The sequence below is a fragment of the Conger conger genome, chromosome 1, assembly GCF_963514075.1.
Source record: "Conger conger chromosome 1, fConCon1.1, whole genome shotgun sequence".
Lineage (NCBI taxonomy): Eukaryota > Metazoa > Chordata > Actinopteri > Anguilliformes > Congridae > Conger > Conger conger.
In genome coordinates, this window is record NC_083760.1 from 4,006,014 (window position 1) to 4,020,068 (window position 14,055).

General features: G+C 50.4%; 1 protein-coding gene across 1 annotated transcript in view; it reads left to right on the top strand.

Moving 5' to 3' along the window:
• Positions 1-245: 245 nt before the first annotated feature.
• Positions 246-14,055, top strand: part of mtf1 (metal-regulatory transcription factor 1) — a 23,106-nt gene continuing 9,296 nt past the window's right edge. The window contains exons 1-3 of the mRNA XM_061253619.1: positions 246-377; positions 3,260-3,802; positions 12,714-12,952. Coding sequence (XP_061109603.1) covers positions 3,311-3,802; positions 12,714-12,952 — 731 coding nt within the window. The 5' untranslated portion in view covers positions 246-377; positions 3,260-3,310. The remainder of the gene's footprint in view (positions 378-3,259; positions 3,803-12,713; positions 12,953-14,055) is intronic.

Here is a 14,055-nt window from a genome sequence, read left to right on the forward strand (position 1 = left end):
CACCAATACAACAGTATACAGCATATCTCCCAACTGTTAGTTGAATTAGCTGAATCGAATCCGTAAAATATATATATAATTGCACTCCGAATTTACCTCACCCCAGTTTCGATGTAGTTTTCGATGTAGTTTTCGTTGCACTTGCATGTTGACAAAATGAATAAACAAACACACATGAAGCACATGGATATTTGCAAGTATGTTCGTGGGTATCCAATCTGCCAAATTCCAGGCTGGTTTTCATCGTTTCCCAAGATGCCACGGGAAGAGGAAGCCCGAATGTGACGTTGTTTTAATCATGGTACCGCTAGGGAGGGGAAGGGAAGAAAGCGCTAGCAATCCGAAATTCAGATCTATTCGGCTTCTTCTCAGCACCGGTAAACATTTCACCATCGTATGTAGATAAAACTCTGATTTGGAATGGATACCGACTTTCGCATCTACTGTGAGAGCATTTTCCTTATTATATTCGGAGTTCAATGCTGTCTGTAGTCAAGTCAAAGATGCCGCTGCTTATTGGTAGCTAGCTAACGTTAGCTACAGCTAACTTATTAGCTTATATGGTAGCTAACGTTAGCTGCAGCTAGTTGCCTTGAGTTTTTACGTTACCAGTTCGCAGCTTGCTGTCTCGCCAGCTACTGGCATAGTTAGCTGAGTGCCCAGAATTGGCTACTGGAGTGAGTTGGCTAACAGTTAGCTTTCAATATTTTAACTTGGCTTTGAGTGTTTTTTGGGACTAGCTACCTGTGATGGCAGTTAAACGTTTGTCAGATAAGGTAACTGGTGCTAGCTAGCGGGGATAAGTTGACTTTTTCAGCTGGTGAAATATTTGAATGAGCCGTAACGTTAACTGTCGCTTCAGAGTTGTCAGGTTCAAGATGTATCGTTAGCGAACAGATTTACTAGCAGTGTGTTGGGGTTTTAAGTTCTTTTGGTAGCTATTTAGAGTAGGCTATTACTAGCGAGCCAGCTAGCTAACTGGCGTTATTGAGCGAAATTGGTAGTGTTTTTTTATTATTTGGTAGCCGCTATGCTACATTTGTTAACTTGACTAAGTTAGCCTAGCTCGAGTGAATGGGCTATTTAGATTACCTTTGTAATTTTTGTGGAAGCAAAGCTAGCTGCCATCAGTAACTTGCATTAGATGCGAGATGTAGGAGTGTCGTCGGCTGTTTTGAGTTCATTCTCCAAGCGACGGTAGCTAGTGCTAGCCGCTGGCCAGTGAACTGCTAGCTAATGTTAGAGCTAAGCCATCACAGTTCTCTTGATGCAGAGAACAGCCCCACTTTTGTCGCCAGAATTGAGAAAGTTCCAGAAATGCACATTGACCTGTGAAGCTAACTAGCTAGCATGGACTATTTAAAATGTTGGCAAGTAATTGGCTAGCACTCTGGTCAAGAATCCATAGCCTTGTATTGTGATAAAGCGAAGTAACTTAGGCTAGTTAGCGACAAAGGTTGTTCATGTTCTCAACGCTAGCTAACATTGGTTAGTTAACCGCTAGCTAACACTGGTGGAATTTTATGGAAGCTGTTCATTCCAGTAGCTCGCTAACGTTTTATTGGTAGCATGTTATTGTTGTTATTTAATTTTCAGTATCGTAAGCGCTGACTAAGTTAACGGCAAAAGGCCTCCAAAACTCATATAAATCATTATCTAACTTGCCAGCCAAAGTGTGAGAGGTATGAAACGTTTAATGTCACCTTGTTTTGTAACCGCGTATTTATGTGCGTTAGAATAGCTATGGTTTCTAGCTAGACTACAGCGACGACTGCTTGAGTTATCGGTATTTTTGAGAGGACTAAATTGGCTATAGTGACAGTCTGATGAGTGAGTAGGTAACGTTATAACATTAGCTTACAGTCGCACATCATTATCTGGTGGCTAATAGTAACTTATTGCCATGTAGCATTAAACCAAGCTAAGTGTAGTATTTAAAAAAAAAAACTTAAAAAAAACTGACAGCTTACAAGGTTATGTAATTCCATTGCATATCATAATTAACGCACTGTAAAGTTAGAGAAGCAAACAAAATGCTTAATCAAAAAAGTTGCATGAGTTTTTCTAGCTGATATTTAAATGTCGGCTCGAGCGGCGCATTTTAACGTGATGGCGCGCACATATGCCAGTTGGCATAGCGTCGCCTCCGAGTGTAGATTAGAACTGAAGACACTGCCTGGCTCACATTTCGCTGCCTGTCTTGTTTATAATTCTGTGCCAGCTACACAGAGTTGGGTTTCAGTGTGCTATCGTTGCTGCGTGACAGCAATCGACCATTTGAATTCACCCTGAAATGCATGAAATCCAGAAGAGGACGTATGATTTTAAAAAATATTTATTGTTTTGTCCGAAAGCTCTTGAAACACATTTCCCGTTCTGTGTTCGGGGGGCTGGCTGGTTGCCTGGTCTTTTGGACGTTTCATAATTTCTCCGAGAATCGAAGAGGGCATATTTCTCATTTCGATGCTGTTGTCAAAAAAGGCAAAGTGTGGAAGCCCTTGTTTGGCACATATTAAAGCTGATTGCCTTGCAAATGAGCAGCCTACTCATGCTCCTACATAGAAAGCATGGGGCTCTAGATAAGGCTTTGATCCTTTGCCCTGTCTGCTTCTGGGCTTTTGCCTAAGGTGCGCAGGCTAATAACCAGGGCGCTGAAACTGAGTCCTCTTGTTTCGTGTCTCCAGTTGTTCCATATCTGCCTCTTCTCAGCTTCTGCTGTCCACTTCTCATTGGTTTGAGCGCCCGACTGTCTCTGAGTTGAGAATCAGGACAAACACTCAGGGTGATTGTGAGGTTAGCATGCGTTCCTGGCGGTCTCAGGTGGCTCTTTCTGTCTGACTCACTCGGGTGTGTGAGTGTTTTGTGTGTTCTCTCAGTGTAGAGAGAGAGAGAGAGACACAGTGAGAGACACCGAGAGAGAGAGAGACACAGAGAGAGAGCGAGAGAGAGACACAGAGAGAGAGAGAGAGACAGAGAGAGAGAGAGAGACACAGAGAGAGAGAGAGAGACACAGAGAGAGAGAGAGACACAGAGAGAGAGAGAGAGACACAGAGAGAGAGAGACAGACAGAGAGAGAGACAGAGAGAGAGAGAGAGAGACAGAGAGAGAGAGAGAGACACACGGAGAGAGAGAGAGAGAGAGACACCGAGAGAGAGAGACACAGAGAGAGTGCCCTGACCCTCTCTCCCTCACAAAGCTCCAGCTGTTTGATGGTACAGTGTGTGCGCGTACCCTGACGCTCTCTCTCTCTCCCGCTCAGGAGGCTCCAGCGGTTCGGCGGTGCAGTGGCTGTGAGGGGCCCAGTGGGATCATGGGGGAGAATGGCCCCCACAGGGAGCCCTTGTACTTCCAGGTGGAGGTGGACTCCCTGACGCCGCACCACCACCACCACCACCACCACGACGATGACAAAATGGCCGACTTCGACAAGGAGGAGGACGAGGAGGACCTGCTGCCCTCCACCTCGGCCGCGGGCCGCGTGTACGACCGCACCACCGTGCTCATCGAGCAGGACCCCGTGGGCCTGGGCGACGACGAGGAGGAAGAGGAGGAGGACGACGAGCACTGCCACGGCGACGCGCGGGAGAGCGGCGCGGGCATGAGCTTCATGGCCGAGGGCGCGGGCGGGGCCCTCACCTTCATGGTGGACCCCGAGGGCATGTCCCAGGGCTACGTGCACCACACCATCTCCCCCGACCAGATCCAGTTCATCATCAACCCCGGCTCCACGCCCATGCCCCGGAACATCGAGGGGGCGACCCTCACCCTGCACTCCGAGTGCCCCGAGACCAAGCAGAGAGAGGTAGGCCCCCCCTCACCCTGCACTCCGAGTGCCCCGAGACCAAGCAGAGAGAGGTAGGCCCCCCCTCACCCTGCACTCCCGAGTGCCCCGAGACCAAGCAGAGAGAGGTAGGCCCCCCCCTCACCCTGCACTCCTGAGTGCCCCGAGACCAAGCAGAGAGAGGTAGGCCCCCCCTTACCCTGCCCTCCTGAGTGCCCAGAGACCAAGCAGAGAGAGGTAGGCCCCCCCTTACCCTGCACTCCTGAGTGCCCAGAGACCCAGCAGAGAGAGGTAGGCCCCCCCTTACCCTGCACTCCTGAGTGCCCCGAGACCAAGCAGAGAGAGGTAGGCCCCCCCTTACCCTGCCCTCCTGAGTGCCCAGAGACCAAGCAGAGAGAGGTAGGCCCCCCCTTACCCTGCACTCCTGAGTGCCCAGAGACCCAGCAGAGAGAGGTAGTCCCCCCTTGTTAACCCTTTCAGTCCCAAGCCCAATATGAAAGGGCTTTAGTTGAGGAAAAATTAGAAAGTTGAGAGAATTTAGTCGGGTTTTAATTGGGGCTCAAAACAACAACAGTCATTTTGATTGGTTGGACAGGTATGAGGTCATGACAGGGTTAAAGGCGGAGACCTGAGAGGGTTCAGCCACCTCAAACAGGGGTGTCAAACCGCATTCCTGCCTGCTGCTGTTCGGTATGCCTTTCAGCTCGAGGTGATTCATTTAAGCCTTTGATTGCCTGTGGATTCCACGCCACCTCGTTCTCAAGGACTGCCGATCGACAGGGAACCAGAAATGCCTGTATGCACAGTGGCCCCCCGGTGGAGTTTGACCCGCCGCCCTAGAGCCGGGGGCACCGAGTTCGTCCTGTAATCAACTGCCGCACGGGCCGCCCGGCCACGTTCCGGGGTGTTCCGCGCTTTACTGCGAGCATCGGTGGACCGCTCTCCAGCGCCGGGGAGAGGAGCTCGTGATGACTCCGCAGTAATGAGGCGGTTTGCTTCTGCGACGGAGCTGCTCGCGTTTGAGGTTTCCACCGGTGTTCGGGACACGGCCTTTCTTGCGTCACACTGTGCGTTTTTGGTTAATGGCGACGTGCTGAAAATGTCTCTGTGCTCATCGGTAGCATTTCTAGATATTCGCTTCATCGACAGAGTGCATGATGTTATTTAGCAGCTAGAAGTGGTTTTCAGGAGTAATTCTACCCAGGCCTGTTTGATGAGATGTGTATAGAGGACAGTGACTGGGTGTTAAAATGGAAGAAGGGGGTTGGTGTTTGGAGGAGTGCAGAGTTGCTGTGTTGAATGAAATGAATCTTTTATTGCTTATACATTTTCACAAATAAAGAGAAAATGCAGACCAGTACCCAATCCCCATCAAGATGGCAAGAGAGAAATTTCAATTGTTGAAATTTGAATGATTCTGTACTCCACCCCTATTCCATGGGAATTGTGCTTCCTCTCACTTCCCATGTTACAGCAGTAGAACAGCCTGTAGCCTAGTGGTTAAGGTACACGACTGGGACAGCCTGTAGCCTAGTGGCTAAGGTACACGACTGGGGAAGCCTGTGGCCTAGTGGCTAAGGTACATGACTGGGGCAGCCTGTAGCCTAGTGGCTAAGGTACATGACTGGAGCAGCCTGTAGCCTAGTGGCTAAGGTACATGACTGGGACAGCCTGTAGCCTAGTGGCTAAGGTACATGACTGGGGCAGCCTGTAGCCTAGTGGCTAAGGTACATGACTGGAGCAGCCTGTAGCCTAGTGGCTAAGGTACATGACTGGGACAGCCTGTAGCCTAGTGGCTAAGGTACATGACTGGGGCAGCCTGTAGCCTAGTGGCTAAGGTACATGACTGGGGCAGCCTGTAGCCTAGTGGCTAAGGTACATGACTGGGGCAGCCTGTAGCCTAGTGGCTAAGGTACATGACTGGGGCAGCCTGTAGCCTAGTGGCTAAGGTACATGACTGGGGCAGCCTGTGGCCTAGTGGCTAAGGTACATGACTGGGGCAGCCTGCAGCCTAGCATCTAAGGTACATGACTGGGGCAGCCTGCAGCATAGCGGCTTAGGTACATGACTGGGGCTGCCTGTAGCCTAGCGGCTAAGGTGCATGACTGGGGCCTGGAAGTTTGGTGGTTCAAGCCCCAGTGTTGCCACGATAACATCCGCACAGCTGTTGAGCCCTTGAGCAAGGCTCTTATCCCACATTGCTCCCCTGCTTAGTCTAATCAACCGTAAGTGGCTTTGGATAAAAGCATCAGCTAAATGGCTAATCATTATTATCAGTATCCACACTCGGGTCCTGGTGGACTGTAGGATGTTTTGTTTTCCTCTTTTCCCTTTCCAAACTGTGCCCGTTTGTGTTCCACTGAGAGCGTTTCCACAGTGCGGTGCTGTGTGTTTGTGTTCCACTGAGAAAGTTTCCACAGTGCTGTGTGTTTGTGTTCCACTGAGAGCGTTTCCACAGTGCTGTGTGTTTGTGTTCCAGTGAGAGCGTTTCCACAGTGCTGTGTGTGTGTGTTTGTGTTCCACTGAGAGCGTTTCCACAGTGCTGTGTGTTTGTGTTTGTGTTCCAGTGAGAGCGTTTCCACAGTGCTGTGTGTTTGTGTTCCACTGAGAGCGTTTCCTCACAGTGCTGTGTGTTTGTGTTCCACTGAGAGCGTTTCCTCACAGTGCTGTGTGTTTGTGTTTGTGTTCCTCTGAGAGCGTTTCCACAGTGCTGTGTGTTTGTGTTCCAGTGAGAGCGTTTCCACAGTGCTGTGTGTTTGTGTTCCACTGAGAGCGTTTCCACACCGTGCTGTGCGTTTGTGTTCCACTGAGAGCGTTTCCACAGTGCTGTGTGTTTGTGTTCCACTGAGAGCGTTTCCACACAGTGCTGTGTGTTTGTGTTCCACTGAGCGCATTTCCACAGTGCTGTGTGTTTGTGTTTGTGTTCCACTGAGAGCGTTTCCTCACAGTGCTGTGTGTTTGTGTTTGTGTTCCACTGAGAGCGTTTCCACACAGTGCTGTGTGTTTGTGTTCCACTGAGAACGTTTCCACACAGTGCTGTGTGTTTGTGTTTGTGTTCCACTGAGAACGTTTCCACACAGTGCTGTGTGTTTGTGTTTGTGTTCCACTGAGAGCGTTTCCACACAGTGCTGTGTGTTTGTGTTCCACTGAGAGCGTTTCCACACAGTGCTGTGTGTTTGTGTTCCACTGAGAGCGTTTCCACACAGTGCTGTGTGTTTCGCGCTCCACTGAAACACAAAAGTGGCTTTGTCCGGAATCGCAGCGTACGGGGTGGGGGGGGGTGGGGGGGGGGGGACAGCTTGTGCATGATGGGCCCACAGACCTCCCATATCCCAGAGTTCCCTGCCCTCAGGCTATGATTGGCTAAAGTAGCTCTCTGCAGTGGCACACTTTGAGGCTTCTACTCCTTCTCTCGTTTGTCAGTCAATCACATCTTTGCGACACTTTTTAAACATCAGCTGCAGCACTAATTGTATCCAACGTGCTTTACTAGTTGATGTCTCTCATTCACCCATTCACACATGCTCGCAGTAATCGTGAAAGGCTGCCATGCAAGGCACCTATCAGCTCATCAGGAGAAATTGGGGGTTAGGAGTCTTGCTGAGGGACACTTCAACACACCCAGAGCAGGGGTTGACCTGGCAACTGCCAGCATTACATTATTGGCATTTGGCAGACGCTCTTATCCAGAGCAATGGACAGTTGATTAGACTAAGCAGGAGACAATCCTCCCCTGGAGCAATGCAGGGTGAAGTGCCTTGCTCAAGGGCCCAACAGCTTTGTGGATCTTATTGTGGCTACAGCGGGGCTCGAACCAGCGACCTTGTGTGTCCCAGTCCTTTACCTTAACCACTACGCTACGGGCCTCCCAGCCAACTGCTCTACACAGTTCTCCCGAATCCAAGCTGCTATATTCTCCTGGTTTAAGGCCCCGACATGGAGTGTACAAAATACAAATTGTGATCGTGCATATCAGCTTTCAAACTGGTTTAAGGGGTTGTTTAACAAGCTTAGTCACTTGTAATTGAAATCTGATGAATGTCTTGCATTGCCACACGTGAGAAAGCAGGTGGATTCAGGGACAGTGTTTCGCCAGTTGCCCATTAACGCTGTATTGAAGCTTTAGTTGACGGTGATGTTTAGCTGTCCTGTGTCTCTCAGAGCCAGTCTGGGGTCTGTGCTGCAGTGTGTCCAGGGGCCGGGGGGCTGACCTGGGCGTGTGAGAATTGAGCCAGGTCTGGCTCAGCCGGTCACTCAGGCACCGGACTGCACTCAGGACTGGCCCGGGGGGCTCGTCTGTCTGAGGGGGGGCTTTCAGAAAGAACATCTTTTACCTCACTGCGGTGGGTGGGTGGGGGGGGGGGGGGGTGGATGGAGTGTAGTCCTGTGATTGATTTGCACTTTGTTGTACGTCGCTCTGGATAAGAGCGTCTGCTAAATGCCACGTAATGTAATGTAATGTAATAGTCACGTCATTGGAGCCGTAATGGCCGCCGAGTGACTCATTTCCGTATTAAAAGAGACTACGTCTGATAGTCGATTCTTGTGCTCCTACTGTAAGGCACATTACATGACGGCCAGTTGCTATAAACGCTGTGTGCTTCTAGTGCGGTGATTGAGATGCTTAGTTCTCTGTCTGAGGCAAACATCCGCTCCATTACTGTGAGTTCTGAACTGAATGTTGGTTCATGATGAGTTGCTATTCGAGCAGGTTTTGACTCATTCAGCGGTTGGCTGTACGTTGGGACTGTTGTCGCTTCGATGAGGCAGATGCACTCGGAAGTCTCGTCTTTCACTCCTGCCTTGTTTCTTCTTTCGCAGTGTGTTGTGATTTTGTGTGTGAATCTAGATGTGTGTGTATATGTTCAGGTGCGCATGTGAGAATATGAGTATAGGTGTGTGTGTGTGTGTGTGTGTGTGTGTGTGTGTGTGTGTGTGTGTGTGTGTGTGTGTGTGTGTGTGAGCGAGCATGAATGTAGGTTAGTGTGTGTGTTTTCATTAAAAATGACCTAAAGGAAAGTTCCTGGGAAGCTGATCCGTCCTGATTGGGGACACATGGTTCATTAATGATGCTAATTTATTCAGCAGGTCTCTGAACCGGGTCAGCTGCTCAGGTTTGTGAGGCTCGATGCTCCGTGTCACGTTACCGGAGGAAATTATGGCGGTAACACTGTCCTTAGGGTGGCATTAAGATTGGAAACATGCGTTAATACAGCGCATACCGGTGAAAGTATGGGCTATATAGCGTGGGGTGGGGGTCTGATTTGGGTTGGCTTTGAGGGCTCCTGTCCCCTGAATGGTTGGTCAGACCGCTCTTAGAGTGTTCTCGACACTTCTGGGGGGGCCGTACTACGAGAAAGATTGAGGGACCCTGGAAAAGGTTCAAAGAAGGGCAACCAGATTGATTCCATGTATAAAAGATAAGACTTATCCGGAAAGACTTTAGATGCTTAATCTCTTCAGGCTTTGTAAAAGGAGACTTAGGGGTGATTAATTGAGGGTTTAAGACTTTGTTAATGAGGGATTAGTGAACTACAGGCCATTCTTCAGGGTGAGCTCAGTTGGCAGAATGAGGGGGCCTAAATGGAAATCAGCAAAAGACATTAGGAAGCATTTCTTCGCCCAGAGGCACGTTCACTGTGTGGAATAGCTTGCCAGGACATGTAGTGGAGGCACTGGGCGGTTTTCAGGATCAGGCTTGATAAGGTGATGGATACTTTCTAGCTTTTAGGTAAACTAAGCAAAGTTAGGTACACTTTAGTGGTTGCAGAAGGCGAGCATTGCTGGCCTGTGCTTGCCATTATGTTATGTCATTCTGTTCAATCAAACCGCATTCTAACCTGTTCATATCTAAGAGGGAGAGGTCAGATTGCTGACGGAATGCCCAAACACCTTCCCGGGAGGTGAATTTGAGTGGTGAAGCAGGCGGGGGGGTTTGATCCCGGGCGAGAGCAGGTTCTGAACTCCGATCGTCTTTCTGCTTTTCCTCACCAGCAGCGAGGCTGGCTGCTCTCCTTTATGAAACCGGCCTCCGATGGGCCAAGCGCTGGCGTGTTGGGTCAGCTGGACGAAATCACCGGAGCTTAAAATCATTTATTCACCCGATTACAAAATCATTCCGGTATGCGCATATTGGTTCGGTATGAACAACAATCTTTGGGGGAAGAAAAAAAAAAAAAATTGTGAAGATGAAAATCATTGTTCCACTGCTTGAGCTGGACCTAAGCAAGCTTTTTCTGTTGAGGCAAGGTGTAGGAAGTAAGCAGCTTAGCTCTTCTCTCTTTTTACTTTTATCTTCTCTCCCTCTCACTCCCTTGCCTCTTTCTGTCCTCTCCTTTTCTCCCTCTTTCGTTTTCAGTTATCTGTCCTCCCTCTATGACTCTTGGCACCCCCATGTCTCTCCCTCGCTCGCTCTCTCTCCCCCTCCCACTCTCTCCCTCCCTGCTTTCCCTCTCCCATCTCTCTCTCCCTCCTCTCTTGCTTTCACTCTGCCTCTCTCACTCTTGCTTTCGTTCTGCCTCTCTCCCTCTCCCTCTCCCTCTCTCGCTTTCGTTCTCTGCCTCTCTCTCTCTCTCTCTCTCTCTCTCTCTCTCTCTCTCTCTCTCTCTCTCTCTCTCTCTCTCTCTCTCTCTCTCTCTCTCTCTCTCCCTCCCTGTGCTAGCTGTCTCTGGAGGGGAGGGGGGTGTGTTTGCCCTATCTGCTTATCTTTTGATTGATGCAGAGCAGAGCTGGAAAGTGTGGGGGTCGGGGTGGGGGTGTCTGCCTCTAGCCATGGCACGCGTCTCCCAGCACCATACCGACAGGCCACATTCCGTTTGGGCCCTTTCTCTCCCTCTCTCCCCCCTCCCAAATGTTATAAAAACAAAGCTGGCAGGGCTAATTCAGGAGATCCGTTGAGTCGCGGGGCCCCCTGTAGTTCTGACTGCTGGGCGTTCCTCTGGGCCCTCACCTGGGTCCGGTTTCTGACCGTCTCATGATGGATGGCTGGGTTTGCGCCGGATGCAGGGTCGTAATGAACACCGGATGCAGGGTCGTAATGAACACCGGCCGGGTATCGGAAATGAAGAAATGGCAGGAGAGGGGGATGAGAGAGGAGGGGGGGGATAAAGAGAAGGATGACAGAGAGGGAGGAAAAGGGGAAGAGGAACAGAAAGTGGAAGAGAGGCGGGAAAGTGATGGCGGGAAAGTCTGGTTTGAGAGATTTGAGTGTGCGAGTGTGTTTGAGAGCCTTGATTGTGTGAGTGCTCTGGTGTTAGTGAGTCTGTTTGTGAGTGCTCTGGTGTTTGTGAGTGTGTTTGTGAGTGTGTTTGTGAGTGCTCTGGTGTTTGTGAGTGTGTTTGTGAGTGCTCTGGTGTTTGCTTGTGCTTTGCCATGCTGGGGCTCAAGGCGGCTTCATCTGCAGGGAATAAAAAGTAGAGAAGGGGGTGAGTGAGAGGGAGGGAAAGAGAGACTATTGTGGAGGCAGAGAAAGGCTCTGCTGGTCTGTGCTGTTCCCTTTGACACTGACACACGCGCGCACACACACACACACAATCACTCTCTCCCACCGACACACACACACACACACACACACACACACACACACACAATCACTCTCTCCCACCGACACACACACACACACTCTCTCTCTCCCCCCCCCTCTCTCTCTTTCTCTCTCTCTCTCCCCCTCTCCCCCCCACCGACACACACTCACACGCACACAGACACGCGCACACACACACGCACACACATCCCTGCAGAGCATGAATGCTTTTATTTCAGTCCTCCAGCTCAACACCGCTGGGACATAATGAGGCAGCAGATCTGCCATCCCCCCCTCCCCCCCTCCCGCTGGCGCTCACAGCACTGCGCTGAGTCATGAGGTCTGGGGCACTTTTTTTCCCCTCTTTCTTTTTTCCTTCCCTTTTTTCCTGTAAATGTCACAGCAGGCCCTGCTGATCCCTCCCGCAGCCCCCGCTCAGCACGATGTAGCACGATGTAGCACGATGTAGCACGATGTAGCGCAAGCTCGTAGGTGTTCCTCCTCCTTGGGGGCCTCGTTTAGCCACCCCTTGAGTTTTCGACCTTGGGCAGGGAACTGGTCCCCGGCTAAGAGACATCCACAAAACAGAGTCTGCAAGCAAACTTTGTCGGTATTGTACGTTGGGGGCTGGGCGAGGATCCAAGCAGCAGAAGGACTGATGCTAGGCCGGCTCACCTTCGTTTTTTCAGCAGGAATGGAGCGGAGTTCCGTCCACAAACTTCTGAGATAATGGTAAATGGTCGGAATTTATATAGCGCCTTAATCCAAAGCGCTTTACAGTTGATGCTTCTCATTCACCCATTCATACACACACTCACACGCCAGCTGTGGTTGGCTGCCATGCAAGGCGCCGACCAGCTCGTCAGGAGCATTTTGGGGGTTAGGTGTCTTGCTCAGGGACACTTCGACACACCCAGTGCGGGATCAAACCGGCAACCCTCTTGACTGCCAATGTTCACCCATTCAGATCAACCAAAACTTAACATTAGCATCTTGGAAAAAAGATTATCTCTCAAAAAGCTTTACAGGAGAATGGGAAAATAAACGTTTGTTGTGACATTAATTTAGACTAGTTTTGGCTACAAAGGTTTTTAAGGGTTTGTCACATGAAACATTAACCGGACTCAACTGATGATGCAAGGTTTTTATTCATGTACCAAATGTAAAAGCAGTTTTCTACCGGATTGTCAAATCTAGTGTATCCCAAGGTTTTTTGTTTCTGCAAAATGTCCTGTTACCTGTGTTTGACGGGAGTACATGGCGTTTGCTGACACCAAACTGCTGGCACTTTTAATTTGACTCAAAATGTGCTTGATCTCAAGTAATAATTTTAAAAATGCACTTGAAATGGCATTGAAAAGTGATGGAGAAACGCGAACCTGATTTGCGTGGGGAACTGTGTTTGTGCAGGTGAAGAGGTACCAGTGCATGTTTGAGGGTTGCACGCGCACGTACAGCACGGCGGGGAACCTGCGGACACATCAGAAGACACACCGCGGCGAGTACACCTTCGTGTGCAACCAGCAGGGCTGCGGCAAGGCCTTCCTGACGTCCTACAGCCTCAAGATCCACGTGCGCGTGCACACCAAGGAGAAGCCCTTCGAGTGCGACGTGCAGGGCTGCGAGAAGGCCTTCAACACGCTGTACAGGTCAGACTTCCTGTGCCTCACTTCCTGGGCCTCACTTCCTGTCTCTCGCTTCCTGTAACCATTACCCTCCTCTTCAACATGCTGTACAGGTCAGACTTCCTGTGCCTCACTTCCTGTAACCATTACCCTCCTCTTCAACACGCTGTACAGGTCAGACTTCCTGTGCCTCACTTCCTGTGCCTCACTTCCTGTCTCTCGCTTCCTGTAACCATTACCCTCCTCTTCAACATGCTGTACAGGTCAGACTTCCTGTGCCTCACTTCCTGTAACCATTACCCTCCTCTTCAACATGCTGTACAGCTCAGACTTCCTGTGCCTCACTTCCTGTCTCTCGCTTCCTGTAACCATTACCCTCCTCTTCAACATGCTGTACAGGTCAGACTTCCTGTGCCTCACTTCCTGTCTCTCACTTCCTGTAACCATTAGCCTCCTCTTCAACATGCTGTACAGGTCAGACTTCCTGTGCCTCACTTCCTGTCTCTCACGTCCTGTAACCATTAGCCTCCTCTTCAACACGCTGTACAGGTCAGACTTCCTGTGCCTCGCTTCCTGTAACCATTACCCTCCTCTTCAACACGCTGTACAGGTCAGACTTCCTGTGCCTCACTTCCTGTCTCTCGCTTCCTGTAACCATTACCCTCCTCTTCAACACGCTGTACAGGTCAGACGTCCTGTTCCTCACTTCCTGTTCCTCTCTTCCTGTCTCTCACTTCCTGTAATCATTACCCTCCTCTTCGACACACTGTACAGGGCAGACTTCCTGTCTCTCATTTCCTGTTTGTGTGTGTTTATCAGTAAAGCACACAGCACACTCTGTCCTCTGTCCCCCTCCCCCCTTTTCTCTTATTCCTTTCACCTCTGTGTCCCTCTCTCTCTCTTCCTCCCTCTCTCTCCCCCTCTCTCCACCCCTCTCTCTCCCCCTCTCTCAGTCTCACTGTTTCTCTGTCCCTCTCCATCCCTCCCTTCTCCCCCTCTGAAGGTCAGAGGGCGAACGTCACCGAGGTAAACACCTCTGTCCGTGACCCCGTGACCCCTGCGGCTGATTACAGCTTCTGTGTGACGAGTCACATGATGTTCAGGGTCGCGGCAGGGTCGTGCGCCCG